The sequence below is a fragment of the Mastigoproctus giganteus genome, chromosome 6, assembly GCF_048544385.1.
Source record: "Mastigoproctus giganteus isolate SK-2022 chromosome 6, ASM4854438v1, whole genome shotgun sequence".
Classification (NCBI taxonomy): Eukaryota; Metazoa; Arthropoda; class Arachnida; order Uropygi; family Thelyphonidae; genus Mastigoproctus; species Mastigoproctus giganteus.
This window is the reverse complement of record NC_143580.1, coordinates 124,685,821-124,707,638: the sequence shown is the minus strand read 5'-3', so window position 1 is coordinate 124,707,638 and position 21,818 is coordinate 124,685,821. Positions and strand designations below refer to the sequence as shown.

The 21,818-nt window shown below is 34.6% G+C and overlaps 1 protein-coding gene across 1 annotated transcript in view; it reads left to right on the top strand.

The window, feature by feature from the left end:
• LOC150084558 (potassium voltage-gated channel protein eag-like) overlaps positions 1-21,818 on the top strand; it is a 470,795-nt gene that overhangs the window by 287,191 nt on the left and 161,786 nt on the right. The window contains exon 3 of the mRNA XM_090376286.1: positions 5,526-5,654. Coding sequence (XP_090232412.1) covers positions 5,526-5,654 — 129 coding nt within the window. The remainder of the gene's footprint in view (positions 1-5,525; positions 5,655-21,818) is intronic.

Below are 21,818 nucleotides of genomic sequence, written 5' to 3'. Positions count from 1 at the left end.
ACAAGGCTCTCATCATGTACTCCCTCCTAATGTGTCTGGGCAGAATTGCAGACACTTTCAAATTTAACCCTAATTCACGACTTTTTTGCAACATTGACCTGTACTTGTTAAGTAAATCTGCAGATCTCCTACTCTTAATGTCATTGGTGCCAACGTGTACAACAATAGTCAACAATATCACCCTTTGTGCCCTTAAAAGATAATATATGCTTTACAACGTCATCAACTATTCCTCCTGGTCCTATTCCATCTATCCTTTTTACTCAATATATTCCCCGTCTCCCTGACAATAGAGTCTATGACGATAACTAACTCCTGTGGGACCAGCGCATTCTGCCTTTTTTGCATTGTCTTATTTACTCTAAGTATCTCAAATATTATTTTATAATATAACTATACGTATCTGTATATAAAGGTTTATATTATCACCATTGATTTCATAACTTCATAATGAAAGGTGTACATTTAAAAGCCTAGGTATATTTAAAATGCACGTACCAACTTAAATAGGTTTGTCTAAAATTATTATTATTATTTATTTATTTTTTTTTTTTTTTCATATGAACAGCAGAGAATTTCTGTGTCAATTTGCGTAGTCTGGTGCGACTGCATAAATCACACGAGTTTACTGCTAATCGTTTTCACAGTGAATACTATCATTTACCAGTCGTACGCTTGAACTATGGTCATGTCAAATGCCACTGCCATTGCATCTGCACTTACCACTCGACCAATGACCGCGTTCGATTTTTAAAAGCAGCTATGCATTTACAGCCTTTCATTATCTACGTTTTATTACATTGATAATATTACTTATGAACTTGATTAATCGTTCTTAATAATTATTGGTACTTTCCACCTATTAATTGCCATGCGAATATAACTCTAACTCATGTCTTCACTAACAAAAAAATAATAAATAAACAATAATAAAAAATATATATACTGTACTGTATAAATTTGTATATGCAATGTATATTATTCTTTTAAGATGAAACAAATTTGTTTCATCTTAAAATTTGTTTGTGTTCGCTAATTACCCCTTTAAAACTGTGTATCCGGTATAACACACGCGCTCGACGTTGAATGGGGCTCCCGCATATTTTTGTCCAATAAATCAAGTTTCAGAGGGTATTTGAAAATAAATTGATGTTTTTAGACAAAACAAACAATTGAAAAAAAAACTATATCATTGTTAAAAAAATGATTATTAAGCAAATTTCAAAGTCATAAAATCTTAATTAAAACCTTTATATCAATCTGAATCTATCGACATGTTGCACAGACAACTTGTGTAATCGGGACCCGCTAATATTCGTAAAATCGGACAAATGCTAACTTATTGTGATTTTCTCTTGTAGAGGATCTGTGTTCTCATTTTGAATTTAAATCAAATAAAAATAAAATATTAAATAGAATATTAAGAAATATTATAGATATTTTAGAAATTTTAATTCCATTATTCTATATATTCTATTTACTATTTGATTTAAATTCAAAATGAGAACACAGATCCTCTACAAGAGAAAATCGCAATAAGTTAGCATTTGTCCGATTTTACGAATATTAGTGGATCTCGATTGTACAAGTCACCATGTCGTGGTATCAAGTTTCGAGACAATAGGATTCCCATAATGTTTTTATACGATGTTATCTGAACCTATGAAAATTCAGGGGAAAAAGGGGGAAAAAGTCTCCACTTAAAACCTCATAAAAATCAAAACTAAAAGAAAGAACAGCTGGTGCAGTTTAAGCGAAACATCCTGTATATAAAATTTCGTAATTTTATTCTCAGTTATTCTGCCTCTCTGCCCGGAAAATTGCGTGACACAATGTTTTTAATATGATGTGACAATATCGTTGCCCTATAAACGAAACGTGAGTCATGCCACCGACATCATTATTTCATTTATTCAGTGAACGAAAATAAAAAAATTATCCGTGGTAGAATATTGTCTTGGCGGATATTGATTAAGTTCGCAATAAAAGTGTTTGCTGTTCCAGTCGCATGTGGGTGTCCTTTAAGTTCATGATCATGTAAGAGTGATTTATTTAGAGATACATGAGGAGAACTTAGTTACTTTCTCAGAACAAATTACTATGAATATTTAATCAGAAAATAAACTATATTTTAGTGGTAGTTCATTAGTTCCTTACAGAGGTTTATAGAAAGTATCTAATTAATTCACTTACAGCATAAGCTAAAAGCGTGACTTCTTATCAAGAAGTGGCATCAAGAATCGTACTTTTAAATACACTATTCCCTTTCTGATTGGACGTACAGGGGGTTGCGATGTCGTAATGTTTTGTTAGGTAATTTTTAAGTTTCGTCCGAAACTTCTGCATTTTAAGACGTCATTTTGTTTTGCCACTAAGGAAAGCTTAGTATGATTCAAATCAACATCTTTTCATCTGGACGAAATAATCCAAGATATTGCTCTGAAGAGTCTAATTAAATTCCTTATATTTTAATTAAAATGTTTCGGCATGGATGGTGAATAATTAAATTCCAGTAGAAGCAGTAAGTTGGTCGAATTTCGATAATCGATCCAATCCTCTTGAACATGTACAAGAAAAAAAATCATTTAAGAGGATTCATTTTTTTAATTGTACCCGTACTGTGAACAAAGAACAACTAGTTAATGAAATATGTCAAGATATGTCATTATTTTGGAAAGATTAGAAATCTTTCGATGTTCTTTTTGGCTGTGAGTTGTATTTCAGTCAGAATTTTAAAGGCTTTTAATTAACTGATATATTTTCCACTCGTGTTACATACTTGGCTAAATGCCCACGAGGCCATTGACACTTTTGTTGGTTTACTCGAATGACAAGTGCAAGACAGTAGCGTACGAAAAAAGGAACAATGGATGTGCATGCTGTCTTAAACGTTTGCCACTGCGAGAATAAAATGAACAATCATTCTTTTCTCTGGTGAAACGAAAAAGAAAAAATATCAAAAAATAGAAAGCGGGCTTAAGATATATCTCCACGTTTGTGTGTCTGTGTTTGTACTCTTAATAACTTTTGTATAATATCCGATTTACACAAGAAATATAATATATGAGTAAATCCAGGGGTATTTTTGACAGATCCAATCTTTTTCTTTTTGACTGGAAAATTTGAACAACATGGCCACTACTCAGATTTCAAGTACTATACACCATTTGGAACTATTTTGTTTACTGAATAGTTCAAAAGAAATTTACAGTACGTGTTGTGGGGTGGAGGATCCTAGGATACTCTGAGAGGATTATGTTTATTTATTTTGAGCTGGTATCTTGAAACAAGACTGAAATGTTCTAGCTTTCAGCACTGACACTACAAGAGATTTCTTTGATATGAATGCTGCCATGTCTAAAGTAATTAAACTAGATCCATGATTTGTATCGTGTAAATAAAACGAATATTATTGTGTGCTTTTATGATATACCGAGAAAGGATTTATTTTGATAAAGTTATTCGGCTAATCTGTAAACAAGTCACAAAAGGAGGTCACAATTCAGACACAGCATGGGTTTGTTAAGGAGAAGTCTTGTTTGACGAATTTGATTGGATACTATGATGTGGTCACAAAATAACTGGATGCAAAAAATAATTTTGATATAATATGCTTGAATTTCAGGAAAGCTTTAGATGCTGTTGCACATGGAAGACTGCTGTACAAATTGGATCAGTATGACATTAAGGACAAGTTGCTACAATGGATAAAAGGGTAGTTGACTGCGAGAAAACAGAAAATGGTAATTAATGGACACTGCTCTTCATGGAATACTGTTATTATTGGAGTCCACCAGGGTTCGGTGTTGGGCCCATTGTTGGTTTGTATAAAAATCAGTGATATTGATGATTGTATATCAGGCTTAATATCGAAGTTTATAGATGATACAGAGGTTAGCAGGGTTGTTAATGACAGTATGCTACTGCAACAGGATCTAGAAAGTTATGCAGATGGGCCGAGAACTAGCAACTGAAGTTTAAAATTGACAATGCAAATTACTGCATATGGGTAGATGTAACTCCAGAGAAACGTACCAAGTGTGAGGTATTAACTCAGGGGCAGAGAATGAAAAATACCTGGGGATAATTTTATAGTTAGATATAACGTTTTCTGAGCAGCTTAGACAGGCTGCCAGCGCAGGTCATTGGGTCTTGTCAATGATATACAAGACTTTTGCTTGTAGGGAGAAGGACGTGGTTATCCTTTTGTATAAGGCAATGGTCAGGCGACACCTTGAGTACTGTATACAGGTCTGGAAGCCTCATTTTAGGAAGGATGTAGAGTTGCGAGAACGGGAACAGAGACGGGCAACAAGATTGGTGAGGGGAACGAAGGGGTTCCCTTACGAAAAAAGGCTTAAGTTCTGCAAATTGCAGCGTCTGGAGACTAGGCACCTGTGAGGTGATCCGATTGAGGTGTATATGGCCTTGAATGGGTTGAGCAGGCTCAGTGTTGATGCGATTCTTCCTCTTGCTCAGATTATGAACCTGAGGGTGCATAAACTCAAATTGAGGAAAGTCTGTTGTAGAATAGATTTGCATTTAGCCAGCGGTTAGTTGATTGCTGGAACAAACTTCCGTCTGTTGTTGTGGAAATTGATATCTTAAATAAATTCAAGCAAGAATTTATTTGTTCTAAACAAACGTTTAGAGCAAATGGATGTGTGAAATAGGGTTTTCTTTTTTGGGCTTTTGCTGTATAAGCTTGCTTGCATCATATGCCTCTGCTAATGATAATGCTAATTTAAAAATATAGATGATAACTCAGGCAGAACAGAGGATAATACCATTTGTCCCTAAGCTGAACATATGTCCATGCTTCAGCGCCGAGCACTTGGTGCGTGGTGTTCACTGAGAGCGGAAAAGACTGGATCAAAGTACTGCAAAAACCTTGGGAGGTGCATTATGGCCACAGAAGCCTATGCGCCAACAACTACTTAAAAAAAAACCAAAAAAAAACCCACTACACTGATGGCGCTTTGCTGGGTACAGGATTTTCAAAATATACGGCGGGGTCCGCATAGTCTAGCTCGAAGCCGCCATCGCGCGCGCGCACACACGCACACTCACAGAGAGAGAGAGAGAGAGAGAGAGAGAGAGAGAGAGAGCATGATATTGCTTGCATGTCGTTATACCTCATTTCCAGCATGTCAAGTAAAATAAATAAAAATAGTTGTTCCTTTACCTGAAAATTCTTAATGCATGTCATTGCTAATAATCAGATCAAAATATGCAAATAAGATGTCAAGTACTAATTGATCATTAGCATAAAGACAGAGGAGTGTGATTAAAATTGTTCAGTAGAATATCAAATTATAAATAAAGATGAAAATATCTAGTGCTGGTGTGCATCGGAAAATTATTGATTTGAAAACGAAAAAATCTTTTAGTTCAATATTAGTTATCTGGTAATAACTTAGTTTTCACTGTTGGCGACAATGAAAAGGTTTTTTCTTAGATGATTATCTGATTTAAATGGTTCCTTGTCGATAATTGATAATAGTTATATTCGATTTCTGTTTCAGATACTCCCTTATGGCTGCTATTGCATATCGCCCCCATCAAGAACGAAAAGGACGTCGTTGTTCTGTTCCTCTTGACCTTCCGCGACATCACCGCTCTCAAGCAACCACTGGAAGACGATGCTGCGAAAGGTAGGATATTTGAACTCATTAATGAAATCTGCCACAAGAAGTCAGAAATTAAACTAAGCAGTTACGGAATGTGCCACTATTCAATTTAAAAACATCACTTTCAGCGATGCTGTTCTGAAATCAGTGTTTTTTAAATGTTGTTAAAGGTAGTTAGCTCTGGGAAGTGTGCACACGTGCACTAAATCAGAGAACTGTAAGACGAGCATACAGGGTTCTTATAGTCTTTTCCCGCTTTAAAAAAAAATTAATAACTCGAAACTATAAGTCGTTTTGAAAAACTGTTCTTTTTTTTTAATGTAATCAGTATATGTGGAATTTTTAACAATAAAAAATATTCGAAATTTGACCAGCAGAAGGCCAAGCGATTTATTCCGTCCAATAAAGGAATTAACTTTTGTGTTCCTTATAAAAAGGAATCACTCTAGAGAGGGATAATTCCCGTGTTTTTGTCCCTATTGGTCTTATTCTTCGTCGTCAAGATAACAAGCCCGAAATTGTAGCCTTAACGTAACCTTACTTGGTTACTGAACTTAAGTCCAGCCAAGTTCGTTTTATAATGTTGCCTAAAGTTAAAACGCTGTTGTTAATTAATCTTTATTTATGGCTCTAAGGCTGCAATAACGCTATCGCCATTCTTGTAATCTCGGAGGCATGTCAAAGGCAGAAAATTGCCGGAAGGTGTCCTTTTTTGAGAATAACGCTATTAAATATTGCAAGGTGTTCTGAATATGACCACCTAAACTCCTAAGCCTAGAAGTGGTCGTCATCATCAAAATCTTGTGATGCTGAAGGACGACGGACAAATAGCAGCCATAAGAGAGTGTCTTGATCACAAGAGGTGATTCGAAGAATTGATGGGGTTAAAACAACTCTTTCACATTTGAAGGACGCAATCCGTTGGGAGATAGCGAAGAGTCCGTCGGAAAATTTGACGGCAGCTGTAGCGAACACAACGCCCTGTCTCGATTGCTTATTAAAAAATAATTGTGGGCACGTAGAAATTTTATCATCAATAACGATTAATGAAAAAATTGCTTTGTGTTATTTTTCTAAATTAATCTCTTTGTGCGCTTCCCTGATGATCAAATGTCGAACTAATTTTTACTAAGCTTAAAAAACGACCGCCTTTGGATATAACCATAGCTTTCGAATTGTTAATTTGTAAAAGTAGGAGAAGACTTAATAACTACCTCCCGTTTTAGCAGTTATTCTGTTTTTTTTTTTATTTGCTAGAGAGCAGGCCCTCAGTATCTGTCGATCTCACATTCCGTTGTTTCTCACATTCCGTCATGGTCGCACCAGCTATCTCATGCGTTGTGCTTTCGATCGCGTGACTAAATGTTCTCAAACCAGTTCTCTGCCGATTATAAGGCTATCGCCGATTTTGTGTCCATTCACTCTATTTTTGCATCAAACTCAGTGCTTCTATCTCCGAATCAAATGGGAAAGTAAAGAAGTCCAAAGTACTCGTAGTCTGGGATTGGAATTATTTCTCGTTTTGAAGCTGACAAAGGAGCAGTCAATCGGGCGACAACTTGGAAGGAGAGACCTAATAGATGTAACTTGCAAAGCGCTGAAATAGGCATAGTTCGGTTGGTGGGGGCTATCTGATTGAGGGAGGAGGAGTAACAAAATGAACGACTGGAATTCTCACACTGAAATAGGAGCCAAAAACCTGGGGACGTAGACAAAAACTTTTGGGAAAAATAACAGATTGCACTACAGACCAAGTTTACATTTGGCCAGTGTGGTGAAATTTAAGTAGAAACCGGAACGATTCTGCAAAATTCATTTCTTTGTAAGTCAACAGTCAACATCTCCAAACGGCAGCCAGTTTAGACAAATTGTTGTTATTTGGTTTTTAGGAGCATTAGCAACTAATGCCATATTGCTCCGGGAATATGCGGTGGTCATTCCCTGACCTTTCCGCATCCTCCGTATTTGGTGGTGACGGGCTGGAACCCCGGTCTAATCAAGAAGCGTGTGCTACGCACTGCTGCTCCTTCCCACCTGGCTACAGAGGCGCCTTTTAGACAAATTATTGAGGAGTTTGGATGCTGTGCTTATATACATATGCAGCGTTGGTGACACGGCTGTTCTGGAGAGGTTGCTCGCTAGGACTTTCATCACGAAAGAAGAGATTTTGCTGTAATAAATCGCTTACAAATCATCTATTTTCTTCTTCTGCGAAAGAGATAAGGTTAGGGCAACCACAGATTACGTTAGGGAGGTACCACATACAAGGTTAGGGCCAAAGCTGAGTATGAGAAAGCACTGGCTAAGAGAGAGCGAAGAATGGAGACAAGTAGTTTTTCATGTATGTGAACACAAAGAAATAAAAGAATCATACCCTTTTGTACTGAGTGTAGTATTAGATAACCCAGCCGATGTTGATGGTGAACTGAATAGGTATTTTGCATCGGTCTTTACTGACGAATGACTCTTCATGCTGAATAGAGGCTGTGGAGTGGGGTTGAGGCGTGTGAAAATAGTGATTTCAAAATTACTGATGACTTTATTAGAAACATTTTCGAGTCTAATGGCAAGTAAGACTCCTGGAGTTGAAGGCATATACCCAGTAATTCTGAAGGAAGCAGCTAGAGAATTCATTAAACCATTGAAGTTAATTATGAGGGCATCATTGGACTGTGTCATTTGGATTGGAGAAGTGCCAACATACAGCCACTCCCCGACTTACGTAAGGGAAAAAAAAAAAAACAACTATTGTTTTTAGGGCACCTGAATAATTAAATTCATCTGCCATGCTGTGTGTCGTATGTCTGTTAATTGCGTGTGTTCTATGGTCGATTTGTCTGTTTTGCTGGACGAAAAACCCCATTTTTGATGAAAAAAAAACTTGATATCTACGCCAGATACCATCTAACTCAGCCACGGAGTGAAAAAAGCCCATTAAAGTTCCTCGCGTCATCGACAGGATTCGAACCCGGGCCTTTTCCACCCGGTGTGTGGAGGACGGTGACGATACCACTATGCTATCGCGCAGACTTTACGTAAGGGTTGCGTTCCGCGGAACTCTACGTAAGTCCAATTTTACATAAGTCGGAATTTCTCTAAGGGCTTATGCAGCACTCGCAACTAAGCGCGCTGAATTTGATTGAAGCAAAAAAGAAATGTTCGAGGAACATGTAAATAGAATTATTTATTCAATTTTTTTTTTAATCTCATTACAAAAGTGTACAAAATTGCAAAAAATTCAAAATTATAAAATTACAAAAAAGAGAGGAGACGGGTATAACGTCAGCAAGTTTTGCCTTTCAAGTATCGTTGCCAGAATTAACTCTTCAGTTGATAAATATGGTGTTGCGGAATTTGAGGGCTGTGAAGATTTAGAAGGGGTTTTTTACAACACATCACAAAATTTCTCTGCAGCTGCAGAATCGAAACTAGCGACTCTACCGCATACTTTAATGCTTTGGAAACCAGCGCGATGCTTGAACCTATTAAACCGCCCGTAGCTTGCCACGAACTTGGCTTGGGGTTCGCCGTACTTATCCTTAATACCTTCATAAATACTTCTTGTTTTTGCTTAAATGGCTATTAGACTCAGGGGCACTTGTTTCTGAATCTGATTTTCCATCCATATTATTAATAGCTTTCCATCTTCGATACAGCATCTGAACACTGTTTTGTGACCACTGTTAATCTTAAATGTGTTGATCCTTTAACACGTTCTTTTTACACTGACCTTTAAAATAGCATTCACTGTTGAATCAGTGAGACCTAATTCCGTGCAGTAGATGACAAACTTTGTCCTGCTTCGTACTTCTTAACCATTTTCATCTTCATTTCTAAATCAATTTTGTTTCATTTCATAGCACTACCACCACTTGCACTTTCCTTTTGTCGCTTTCCCTTCACCATTGTAATACGTCAATAGGAATGAAGAAATTCTGAAAATTTATTTATGTTTTTTATATGATTGAAGATTTCAGTGAAGGGGAACTCATTTCACCATAATACCGTAATGGAAAAATCCACACAATTCTAGTTATCGGGATTATCGCAAATGCAATAAGATCAAGTTTACTACCCGTTTATAATAGATTGCGCTAACAGAAAAGACCAATAAACCCGAAAGGGCAAATTGTTTTTATTATTTTATGGTAGTGACCTCCAGAAATGTGTTTTAGAAAAATATCACAAAGGCATTCAAAATTGATTCTTATAACGGGACATATGATAACGATGAAAGTGTAGTGCAATTTCCATTATAAAAATAATAATTTTTATAATCCATTATAAAAATAATTTAGAGAGATAAATAGCTTAGTTATATAGCGAAAATTTCAACTTCCTAGTTCTTGGAACGAATTATCCAAAAAAAACAATGTGTTTTCGGGTTCACATCACATTACGATATTTTCACATTACCTCCATTTATTCCTACGGGATGCAAAATACGTTTCCACGATTTTTTTTTTGTTTGCACCGGCCGGTAAAAACTTCGTAAAGTCGAATTTCCCTAAGTCGAGTATTACGTAAGCCGGGGAGTGCTGTTTTGCTAATACTAAAGGCTGGTCTAAGGGTGAAGTCGATAACTTGAGATCGGTGAGTCTGACTTCGGCGGTAGTAATATTGGAAGCAATCCGCAAGAATGCAATCCAGGAACATTTCGATAAAAATGGCATTCTGAACGACACATAACGTGGTTTTGTTAAAGGAAATTCGATCGTGATTAACCAACCTGGTAATCTATTTTGATACAGTTACTCATCAACTGGATGTAGGGAAAAATTTCGATATAGTTTATTTGGATTTTAACAAGGCATTTGGTTCAGTCCCTGATGAGAGGTTACTGTATAAGCTAAAAAATTGGGATTACGGCACGATTCTAAGATGAATTAATGGATATTTATTAATCACAACACTCAGAAGGCAGAGGATTGTGATTAATAGATATTCTTCATATTGGTGTAACATCAGAAGTGGAATTCACTTAGTATTAGGCTTTTGGACCACTTTGTTTCTGATTTAAATGAACATCGACGAAGGGTTAGAGGTCGTGATGTCAAAATTTGCAGACGATGTAATGATTGGGAAAGTCGTTAATGAACCCAACCAAGCAGCGCTCTTTCAGAAGAATTTAAACAGGTTTCAAGAACAGTCAGAAAAGTGGCAGCTACTTTTTAATGCAGCGAAATGCAAGTTCTTAGATTTGGGGAACAACAACCCCAAAATAAGTTATACACTTTCTGGGGTTGAATTAAAAACAGTAGCGGTAGAAAGGGAACTGGAAGTTACGATACGCAAGATATGAAGTTCTCTGAGCAGTGAAAAAAAGGCAGCCAGGAAAGCCCATGGTAGCTGCCGATGATTTATCGAACAATATCCTATAGAGATAGAAAGGTCATAACCCAACTATATAAGGTAATTGGAAGACCCCATTTGGAAAATTGCGACCACTTATGGATTCCTCATCTGAAAAAAGAAGTATATTGAGCTTTTTGAAAGGGTTCAAAGACGGGCAACTGTCGTGGTGAGATTGGCAAAAGGGCAGTTCTACGAGGAAAGACTTCGAGGAAAGTAGCACAGTTGAGCTCAAAAACTAGGCAACTTAGAGGGGACCTGATTGAGGTTTATAAGTGTCTGAGAGGGGTTAGTAAAATGAATGAAAAGAGGCGGAATTTTTGCTGCTATAAAGAATTCCAGAACTATGGCCATAAATTGAAATTATAGGGGTAGGAGCTCATTCTAGATTGTAGGACGTTTTCTTTTAACCAACGTGTTGTTGATTATTTGAACAAGTTGCCTTCGCAGGTAGTTGAGACTGACAATATGACGAAATTCAAAGGTCAGCTAGATTACCTAAGTGAGAAGGGAAGCGAATAATTTGTATTTTATCTACTTTTCTGTTTTTTTTTCGGAACGTTCTGCCGAAGTGTTATTGTTATATTAGGGTTTTAGAAGCATCAGCGACTAAGACCATATCGCTTCGTTTATATTGTGTGTAAATTGCATATGTTCTGTGGTCAATTTGCTGTTTGCTAGACGAAACACCCGAGTCTCTTGGAGAAAAACCATACTACCCTCGCCTGAGACAGACTAACCTAGCCACGTTATGAAAAAGGCCCATAAAAATTCCTCACGCCATCGACGGGACTCGAACTCAGGTCTTTTCCACCCCCCGTGTGCGGAGGACGCCGATTCTACCAACTGTGTTCAACAAAAGCTTGTGGCTTCCTTGCGCTGTATGGCTAATACTAATAATGATACCAAATAATGCTGTCTGCTATGATGTTTTCTTTTAACCAGCGTGTTGTTGATTACTAGAACAAGTTGCCTTATGGATTTCGCTGTGAAACTGACATTCGTTTACCGTTACTAGGACCGAAGATCTGTGAGTGGCTTTAGCTTCCTATGGCATAGTTGAAGAAAGCGTGGGGCTACCAGCGCCTAGCTAGAGCATTGTTAATGATCCGCAGTATCATTTCATTTCTTATCCAGCAAGTCGTTCTTGCTGGATAACATATTGCAGATCGTTAACAATGCTCTAGGTCACCAAGACAACTGAGATGAGATGAACTAGTGATGGGTGGTAAATGATAAAATCCATGTTCTTTCCACTAATCCGAAATCGATCTTACAGCTTATGAACCAGTTGTTGTTGTAGTAGGTTTTTAGGAGCATCAGTGACTAAAGTCATATTGCTCCGTGAATACTGTCTGTGAAAATTGCGTGTGTTCGGAGGTCGATTTTCTGTTTTGTTTGACGAAAACCCCGAGTTTCCGGAGATAAAATCATGCTACCCTCGCCTGAGACTAACTCAGCCACTTATAGACCAGAATGTGCTAATTTCGAGCAGCATCTACCATTAGGTATCATATGGTCATATTCTAAATGTTTGGGGGCTACAGATGGAGAAAATAAATAAATAAATAAATAAATCTTTATTGTGAAGTAGATTTACAGCACAATATCCCATCACGGCGACGAGCGCCAGGGGTTCACATATAGATAACATAAGTACAAATTCAAATGGCTACAAAATATAGCGAACACATACAAAAGGCTACAAAATACAGATTACAAATGCAAAAAAAATAGCACGCTTTAAGGGAATTTTGAAAACGACTCAATATCAGGAGTGCAAACAACGTTGCAATTTGCACAGTAGGAAGTGATGAATTACTTCCACTGTGAAAATACTACATGGAGGCCCTCGTTGGTAGCACAGTTGGTATAATCACCTTCCTCCCTACACCGGTGAAAAAGACTTGAGTTCGAATTCTGTCAATGACACAAGGAATTTTTATGGATCTTTTTCACATCGTGGCTGAATTAGTCGGCCTCATGCGAGGGTTATATCAGAAACTCGGGTTTCTCGTCCAACTTACAGCAAATCGACTACAGAATGGACGCAGTTTATGTACATATTATATTCGGAGCCTAAGGTATTCATGCTGCTAAACCTGTACATAGTGTATAGTGTAGTTGGACTAGTAGCACCGGCTGTTTCTTCCAACTCCGAGATTTGTATTTTGAGACGTATACAGTATTCTTTAAAGGTTAGATAGTGTGAGTTAGTGTATGTTTGTGAAGGGCTTAGAGTAATTTAGAGTTAGCAAGTAGAAAGCAAAAGCATATAAACAGAATATTATATAGATACTTTGGTTTTACAGGGAGCATAACTGCCTGACCTTTTAGTAAGGATCCTGGTATTATAGTATGTAGTGATATTTGATGTAAATTAGAAGAAATTTTAGCATACCCATTGCTTCATAAATCCAATAATGATTAGAAAAATAACCTGATTAGTAATTTTTTATTATTATTACTTTATTCTTATTCTTATTATTATTTTTATTTTATAAAATAAAAATAGTAATAATAAGAATAAAGTAATTAAAGTAATAAAGTAAAGAATAAAAAAATAATAAAGTAAAGAATAAAAAAAAGAACGAAGTAATAAAGTAATTAAATAAAGTAAAGAATAAGAATAAAGTAATTAAACTAAACTGATAATAATAATATATTCGCAGTAAATTCTCAGTATAATGGCAAACAGAAACAGATAGCCTCAGCTAATAATTGATGGGATATATTGAGTGGAGCTAGCCCTAGTTAACGTTCCATTTAATGTATCCATGTATCTATAATTAGCTACATCATCATTTTAATTTTACTATTTTATTTTATTTTATTATATTATATGTGTGTATTTATAGGGTACAACTAAGAAGTCCAACCCGGTTACCAAAATACTTGGCCCTTTGACCTAATTGGGTATAGTTTTCACCCCTAATACTTATATTCTAAATTCTCCAATTTATCCAGTTGGTATTATATTTACAAAAATTAAGGATATATATATATATATATATATATAAACTTTATCACTACTTTAAAAATTATTTACACTGAAAACGAGGCCTTTTTCGGGTCAGGTTGCTGGCCATGGTCGGTTTGAACGTAGCGTTAACGCGGCCCTGCCATAAATTTAAATTTACAGGGAAAGAAATTTATATTGAATTGTTGAACGTTTTATTTTAACCAGCGAGTTGATAATTACTGCAATAAGTTACCTCCTAACTTATTTCAGTAATTATCAACTCACTGTCAGTCTCAGCTACCTTCATGGGTAGTTGAAGCTGACAGAAGAAATTCAAAGGGCAGCTGGACCTTCTGAGCACTTCAGTACACTGAACAGAATAGGTATAAATAGGAATAGAATAAACAAAACATTATTTCTAATTATATAATGCGTAATTAGGGATAAAAAATTGTAATGGAATTTGGGGTATCACGAGAACGGACTGCTTATGTGAGTTGAGAAACACATACGCTGTTTATTTTATTTATTTTTATTTTTATTATTAAAGTTTTTTTTTTTTCATTTTATTTTTTATTATCATTATTTATGGATAGTTTAGAAAATCCCTGTGGCTTCCTTGCACTACATGGCTAATACTAATACTACAAAATAATTAAGGCGGAAAACTTTTGTGGATAATATTACTGATATTAATTTTAAAATAAAACTTTTTATTGAAACTTGTATTCGTATCTTGATACATTGAAAGATATATTAATAGCGTTTAACTTCAGTAAGATGTCGTTTGGTATACGTAGCGCGTGAAATAGCTTCCCGAAAACATACTGAAGCCACCAATGAGGTATAGAGCGAGATGTGACGCAAGTTCATTACTTAGTGAATACCAGCGTTGTCTTTTGCTTGTTAAGTCAAATGAGAAGTACTGTAGTAATAAAATTTTTAGTTTATGCTTTACGTCGATGTGTGAAATGAGGTAGAAACAAAAATGGACATTTAGTATAGCAGCAGCTCAGTTTTTTGATAGCGCAAGATAATATATGTCCTTCAAAATAATTATAGCAGTAGCTTACAAGAGGAGAGAAAGCTTTTATCACCGTGAGTAATTATAAAATTACATGGATTTAAAAATTGCTTAAAATATATGATTTGAGTTATACAAAATTAAATTTTAGAGAAAATAACTACTGTAAAACGTGTAGTAGTAAGCCTAAGCTGTTTTGCTAAATATCTCAATTAAAGATCATGGTGAATAGAATCAGGAAAGTAGGGAATCATTCTAAAATGTTAAAAAACTGGTAGAGTGGATTAATTGTCTTCCTGTGCTTACTTTTGAGGTTTGCCACGAAGTGCTGGTTTGAATAGTCTAAAGAGAAGGTAAAACATGTAGTATTTAGATTATTTTTATTTATACTTTCTAGGTCATTAAATTTTTTATTGTGCTCTTTCTTGTTTCAATCACAATTTACAATTTTGATTATAAATGCAGTTCAGTGTTACCTTCTATTATTTCCCAAGCGTAAAACCTTGAGTTCTGCAGCATTAAAACTTCCTATTAATGCTAGATTTAAAAAAAAAAAAATTCCCATTAAATCTTATACTTGAACAATACTTGCGTTTTATAAAATCCTTTACAACGCATGGTTTTACACTTGGGAAATAACTTCCCCAAAATAATATGCATTTGGAGAGTTGAATTAAAAACAGTACAGGAAGAGAGAGAGAGAGAGAGAGAGAGAAGGATTTGGAAGATTACGCTACAGGCAAGCATAATTTTCTCTGTGCAGTGCTATATGCTAGTGAAAATGAAATTTATTACACAACAGCATTTCTGAAAAAAATAAAAATGTAATCTTAATAATACTCAGTGTTTAGTCGTTGTATCCTAATTCTATTTTTAATTTATAATTCTAATATTCAGCACTAATATAGTTTACTCCTTGAGTTTGACATTAGCTATGTGAAAACTGATTAATGAAAGTAAAACACTTTGCGTAGAAATATATTTTGTCTTACACTTTATTATTTTTTTATGCTGCGAAGTTTCATTGTGAAACTTCGTAGCGCAATATTTTAACAGGTTATCGATCTTTCTAATGCGCCTGTGGCACTTCAAAATTGCAGTTTTCTTGAGACACTGATCTCTGCAAAACTGTTTTCTCAGTCTCCGTAGCGAATAAGAAAAAACATTGTTCATTTTTCAGATCTTCCATTATGTTGCTTAAAAACACATTTGCAAATAACTTAAGGCAAATTTGCAACTACTAAAGATGATATCAGAACTTGCAACTGTCAGCGTATTCTTTGACAATAGTTCTTCTATCTACTGACAGTTCGGAGAAACTTGAGTGGTTGTACGGTGGAGCTGTCATTCTGCGAATTAAATGATCATCTGTCTATTAGAGGGGTTAAATTAAAAACGGTAGAACAAGAAAAAGATTTTGGTTTACATTACAGTGAAGTTTTGGATTCAGTGCGGACTCATGGTGTCCTGTTAATAACTTATCAAGCAATTGTTCGTAGAGATAGGAACGTTACAATTCCACTATATACTTGGAGTATTAGATTTAGCCAACCCTGCATAACACTTGAAAGATTTAAAATACTGCCTTGTATATGGATTTTTTTAAGAATACGAAACTATAGTACTCCTAACAGTATTCTTAATCAGTAAATTCTGCTTTCGGCTTTTTTTCTCTCTTATTTTTATTCAGTTTTTCTGTAAAAAGAACTTATAAATATTTATGGGAGAGAGATAACCGCATTTTTCTATATTTGATCACGCATATTCGAAGTAATAAAAACGAGAATTTTTTATCCCTTACTCTACCGTTTAAGACGTCGTAATTGTACTTCTAATACGATGCTAATTTACAATATCAGTTATTTGCGTAAACACATCAATTACTTAATTTTATATTTAAAAATTACTTCATTAAATTTTGGGTTGATATCGTGAACTCCATTTCTGGTTGAGATTTTTCGAATGATATATAATTTATCTTTTTAAATGCAAAACTCGAGGCCAATATTGTGAGTAAGCATATATTCAAGAACGGTGTTGGTAATGTATAATAGACTGAAATCGTGAAAAATCAAAATGTATTATTCCCTACAAATACCTTCACTGTAGGAAAAAACAAATACAGTACGGAAATTGTATTCAGTGCATGTAACATGAAAACTCATTCTTCACCATCCTTACTGAATCCGCTCCTTGACCTGCTGGTGAATCATTTCATGATCTGAATGATATGATATAACAAGGAATGGAAAACGAAGACTATCGATCTTTGTAGTGCTTTGTAGAGTAGGAAATAAATTAGTGCCTGTTATCGACTGATCAATTAATTAACCACGGATTCCTATAAGTGGAGCCCACTGTACTAAATTTTACTGAATTATTTCTGCAGCTAAAAAAACTATGATAAAGTAAAATAAAATATTCTCCCGTGTACCCTTAAAACCCTTTCACTTACCTCCAGAAGTACGCGTAGTACACATTGGGACGCACTGCACTATGCTATGTGAAAACTCACAGGAACTTGTAGATCGGAATTTTAAAGGGGAATGGGGGAATAGAATGTAAAAATGAAGGTAAGAAAAAATTTTCTATTGTGGAAGGTAGTCCAATTAAATGGCAAATAAACAAAGAAAGAAATAGAATTTTATTTAATTTTATTGTCCTTTTTACTTTTATTTTATCTGGTTTGTCACTCCATTAGGTTTTTATTTACTTTTTCATTCTTCTTTTTATTTACTTTTTATCTTTTTTAAAAATATATATATATATAATTATGAATAATTTCGTTTCACTTTAATTGGAACATTTTTACATAGTTTATAACGTTATATATTGTGATAGAAGTACTGTTGATAATACTGTTAGTTTGATTACAAATTTCTAGGAGCTACTTTCTACTAGTAATTTTATATTTTATAAAATTTTATTTTTACTTTTATTTGGTTTTTATTTGCTTTTTGATTCCGTTTTTATTTACTTTTTGATTCTGTTTTTATTTACTTTTTTGTCCTTTTTTTAATCTGATTTCATTTTACTCTAAAATATTTCCTACTTAGCTCATAATGTTATTTTGCGACCGTAATACGAAATGAAACTGTTACAAATTTCTATTAGAGAGAAGAGAACACGAGCAATTACGTAATCAGTTACCATGTGAACACGTGTCGAACGCTGATGAATTTAATAGCGACTACAAGGTTTCGTCTGCTTTTTTTGCATATTTATTTCCGTATTTACTCTAAACAGATATACATTTAGTTATTCATGTGCTCCTGTTATTCAAGTGAAGTTCGTTATTTGTGAAATTAGTGGTTAGCATAGCGCAGAGTTATTATTTTTCTAAAATAATATTTATAGGTAAGTGGTAACTTTTAATGTGATTATGAATTATATATATTTTAACTTTGCCATTTCTGTAGTACGCTTACGTTAGAGAAGACAACTTGGAGAAATCGCACTTTACTATATGAATGTTGTTTTAATTAATTTATTGGTTACAATTATTAGAATCTTCCATAAGCTAACCCAATAAAAACTCCTTCATTTGGTTTTTATTTACTTTATTTTGTATTTATTTTTTTAATCTAATTGGTTTCGTTTCACGTTACTTCCGAACTTTGGTACATAGTTCATAACATTATATTGTGGACTGTTTGTTTGTTTGTATGTTATTTGGTTTTTAGGAGCATTAGCAACTATTGTGGACTGTTTGTTTGTTTGTTATTTGGTTTTTAGGCGCATTAGCAACTATTGTGGACTGTAATACTGTTAGTTATATTACAAAATTTCTACTAGCTACTTTCTATAAAATTTTATATTTTATAGAATTTCATTCAGTTTCATTTATTTTTTTCAACCTTTCTTTCATTCGGTTTTTATTTAATTTTTTATAGTTTTTTTTATCTAATTAATGTCAGTTTGGTTCGAAATTTGGATTTTCGCTTTCCTTTACTTTCAAATATTTCATGCAGAGTTGCTAACGTAATATTGTGGATTGTAAAGCTATTAGATTACATATCAGAGAGAGAAATGTTGGGGGGAGGGGAGAACATGAGCAATTACGTAATCAGTTGCCATGTCAACACTTGTCGAGCGCTGATGAGTTTAATTAATAGTGACTAAAAATTTTTGTCTACTTTTATTGCATATTTATTTCCGGATTTACTCTAGGCAACTGCATTTTGTTATTCAGGTGATGGTTATTTGTGAAATTTGTGATGAACGTAGTGCAGCATTATTCTTTTCAAAAATAATATTTGAAAGTTAGTGGGTTTTTATGTGATAATTATGAATGGTATATATTTTAACTTTGGAGATGACCTGGCCCTTTTGATTATGGGGAAACTCAAGATTAGAGCTAGAGCAAAAATCAAATAACATCTTGGATGATCTTATTAACACATGGTGCATGTGAACAAATTAGTTATTTCCGTTCCCAAAACGAAACAGCCTCTTCTTCTTAAGGGCAACTTAAATCTAAATAGACCGCCAGTTATTAAACTTAATAATCAAAGCATCAAACTATAGAGAATATACAAGTATTTTGGAGTAATGTTTGATCATAAATTCTCTTTCATCCAACATGTAAAGTATATTTTGAACAAGATTAAGGCTTTAACAGGGAAAATATTAAAAATTAGTAGAAACGTTTTAGGTATAAAATTAAGTACATTAAAGCTATACTATAAAAGTCTATAAGTCTATTTTTGCCTATCATATGCTATGCGGCAGGTGCATGGAGCTTTAGGGTGGTTAATAGCATGGTGAAAAAATACCTTATCTAATCTCAGCGTTTTTTCCTTCTTGCCACCTCGGAGCGTTAAATGGTCGAATACATATTTACTATGAAATAATATTGCGGTATCTATTATATAACCAAAGAAGGGATCCCCCAGCTGATATTGGTAACTATACTTTGAATATGGATTTATCAGAAAAGGAGGATGTTGCTAGATTAATATCTGAGTTTATGAGAAATTACCATTTGGAATGAAATTCTGCCCTTTTGTGCAGGGTTACATATAGTTTTATTCCTAATGTTTTTGAATACACTAAGCAGTTAAAATGATTTGGTTCCTGCTTAAATGTCACACTTATGATTACAAATCATGGGAGTATAAATTCCAAATTAAGCACACTTGGATTATCTGTATCGCCTCTCTTCCCTTGTGGAATTGTTGAGATGGTCGATCATTTATTCCTATTATGTAACCAACCACTATTTAGATGTTAGAAATCAGCTTCACATTTTGACAAATGTATATAGTCCCGCTGATTTTCCACGGTTGGTGGAAACAAGGGAGAATTTCTTGTATTTCTCTGATTTTTCTGATAGTATGTTCAGGAGATGAAAATGCATAGTGAATGTTAATCCTTAATGAGGTGTTTCACCAAAGAGTATATAAGGTTTTATTGACTCTGAGTTTCACTGAGGCTTATATTGTAAATTGTTTGTAAGAACTGTTGTTGAAAATTAAATCTTATACTTATGAGAGGTTAATGGTTATGTCTTTGCAGAAAAATAATTCCTGTTAATGATATACATTACATATATCGAATTTTAATGACTATGTACTAGACCCAAGGTACTAACTTGCAGGAAACTACATTCTAGAACAGGAGTGGCCTACTTAATTTGTGATGCGATCTACTTTTTTCCTTCGAAATGTGCCGCGATCTACCATCTCAAAAATTACATTGCACAAGGTGCACAAATGGAGGGATGACTGTGTATTTAAAATTCGTTGTGATCGACAGAAATTAAATCCGCGATCGACTCGTTGACCACCCCTGTTCTAGAAAATAGTGTCGAAAACACTAATGTTTTCTTGCTGTTGACATTTATTATCAATATTTTTCTCTTGGGGAGTTATATGGCAATTAATGTTACTTGCTGTCTATTGCATATAACTTGTATATACTATAGATTTGTATTTTGAAAACGAAATGCACAAGGAATAATCCTTATGGGTTTTGATAATTAACTATATAGTATCGGTGTAAATACACCATAGTTAACCCATAAACTTGAACTACGTATGTAGCGTAGAGTGCATCGTTTTAATTGTATCTCATATTGTGGTTGCCTTCACAACGAGATAGCTGCTATTGCATTACTTCAAATAAATAACGCTTCTCTAGTAGAGAAGACTACTGTTATTTATTTTCAGCGGTACCACCACCCAGACGATCGTTTCGAAGCTATTGAGCTTCATCATCAGTGGGCCGGCAGGTACCCAGGTAATACCACAACATACATACGTAGTGATGGCTTGTTGTATTACCTTGTTGTATTACCCTGTACTACCTACGCTACATACGTAGTTCACGTATGTGGCATAGGTAGTACAGAGCATCTCTCATATTGTGGATATAACTTCGTTCGCATTCGGAGCGCATTCTTTATTGTACCTGTTGTCCAAATTTCTCTTCAGTATGAGCCTTAGAACTCGCTCCAGAGCCCTCTAAAAAGGGATACATTAATTTTAACAACCCTGCATATCTCTAGATCACATGGCTGAAAAGCTTCAGATAATTTTAGATCACTTTAATAGTAAATTCAGTATATCCAAGTAAATTGAAGAGTAGGACTAGCAACCCACCTTCAGATGCAATACCTTATTTCTCAAAGTAAACTAAAAGATTTAAATCAGACTAACAGTAGGGAATCGACTAGAAAGGGATTATGAGAAAAAGTAAAAGAATAATAAAAGTTGGAACGTGGAATGTTCTTATTTTTTTACATACGATCAACTAACAGAAAAGGGGGAAAATAGTGGCAGAATTACAAAATAGAAAAACTAAGATTTGTATGTTAGCGGAAACAAATAAGAGAAAAGTATAATAAATA